Source organism: Sapajus apella, unplaced genomic scaffold (assembly GCF_009761245.1).
Source record: "Sapajus apella isolate SASKATOON/1434 unplaced genomic scaffold, GSC_monkey_1.0 scaffold166, whole genome shotgun sequence".
NCBI classification, from domain to species: Eukaryota; Metazoa; Chordata; class Mammalia; order Primates; family Cebidae; genus Sapajus; species Sapajus apella.
Genome location: NW_022437106.1, coordinates 1,947,633 through 1,948,846, shown reverse-complemented (window position 1 = coordinate 1,948,846; position 1,214 = coordinate 1,947,633). Strand labels below are relative to the sequence as shown.

General features: G+C 43.6%; 1 protein-coding gene across 1 annotated transcript in view; it reads right to left on the bottom strand.

Annotated features, from left to right (window-relative positions):
• Positions 1 to 1,214, bottom strand: part of EP300 (E1A binding protein p300) — an 86,139-nt gene that overhangs the window by 30,484 nt on the left and 54,441 nt on the right. Inside the window, exon 9 of the mRNA XM_032267161.1 lies at positions 531 to 627. Within this exon, the coding sequence (XP_032123052.1) occupies positions 531 to 627 (97 nt within the window). The remainder of the gene's footprint in view (positions 1 to 530; positions 628 to 1,214) is intronic.

The window sequence follows — 1,214 nt, the reverse complement described above, 5'->3', positions numbered from 1 at the left end:
TTTTTTTTTTGAGGCAGAGTCTCACTCTGTTGCTCAGGCTGGAGTGCACTGGCATGATCTCAGTTCATTGCAATCTCCACCTCCTGGGTTCAAGAGATTCTCCTGCCTCAACCTCCCAAGTAGATGGGATTACAGGCCTGAGCCACCATACTTGGCTAGCCAATTCTTGTATTTTTAGTAGAGACAGGGTTTTGCCACATTGGCTAGGCTGGTCTTGAACTTTGACCTCAGGTGATACACCAGCCTCAGCCTCCCAAAGTGCTGGGATTACAGGTGTAAGCCGCCTTGCCCAACCTGCACTTGCTTTTTAATGGATTCTTCATCATTTAATGTCACCTGCCCGGTGATCTGCCAGCCAACCTGCTCTTCACCCCCTCTTCCTCTAAGGGCTCCAACTCCAAGGGGTTTTTTGAGTTTCTCAAGCAGGTTATCATGACACTTGCTGTTGACATAAACTGGGTGTCCAGATAGCAGGTATTATCTTGCAATAACCAGGAATTCTTTTAAAATAATTTTTTTTCACTATTTACCAGACTGTGGAGTTATCCGAGGGATCATCTGGTTTGGCACACTGCCACGGATCATAGCTGGATCAGGCAGAGGACCATCTAGAGTAAAAAAGAGAAATTAAGAAGTATCTTTGCACCAACTGCCCTTAAACAACCAAACAAAAACTCACTGTTCACACAAATCCCACAAAATATATTTAATAATACCTTTAAAAATTGGGTGTGAATCACAAAATAAAGCTCTGAACTAGACAGAAACTTGAAGAAAATGTTATTTCTGGAATACAGAAAAATGTGTCCCAGTGGATTTGTTGGTATTCCTTTATGAGTCTGGGTGCTTTTGATGTTGATAGAAAAATAATGTAAAACATTTTTAAAAACTGAAGCTATTATAGGCCAGGCATAGTGGCTTACACCTGTAATCCTGGCACTTTGGGAGGCTGAGGTGGCTGCATCACTTGAGGTCAGGAGTTCAAAACCAGCCCGGCCAACATGGTGAAATCCTGTCTCTACTAAAAACACAAAAATATTAGCCAAGTGTGGTGGCGGGCACCTGTAATCCCAGCTACTCAGGAGGCTGAGGCAGCAGAATCACTTGAACCCAGGAGGCGGACGTTGCAGTGAGCTGAGATCGTGCCACTGCAATCTAGCCTGGGCAACAGAGCAAGGCTCTGTCTCCCAAAAAAAAAAAAAAAAAAAAAAAAA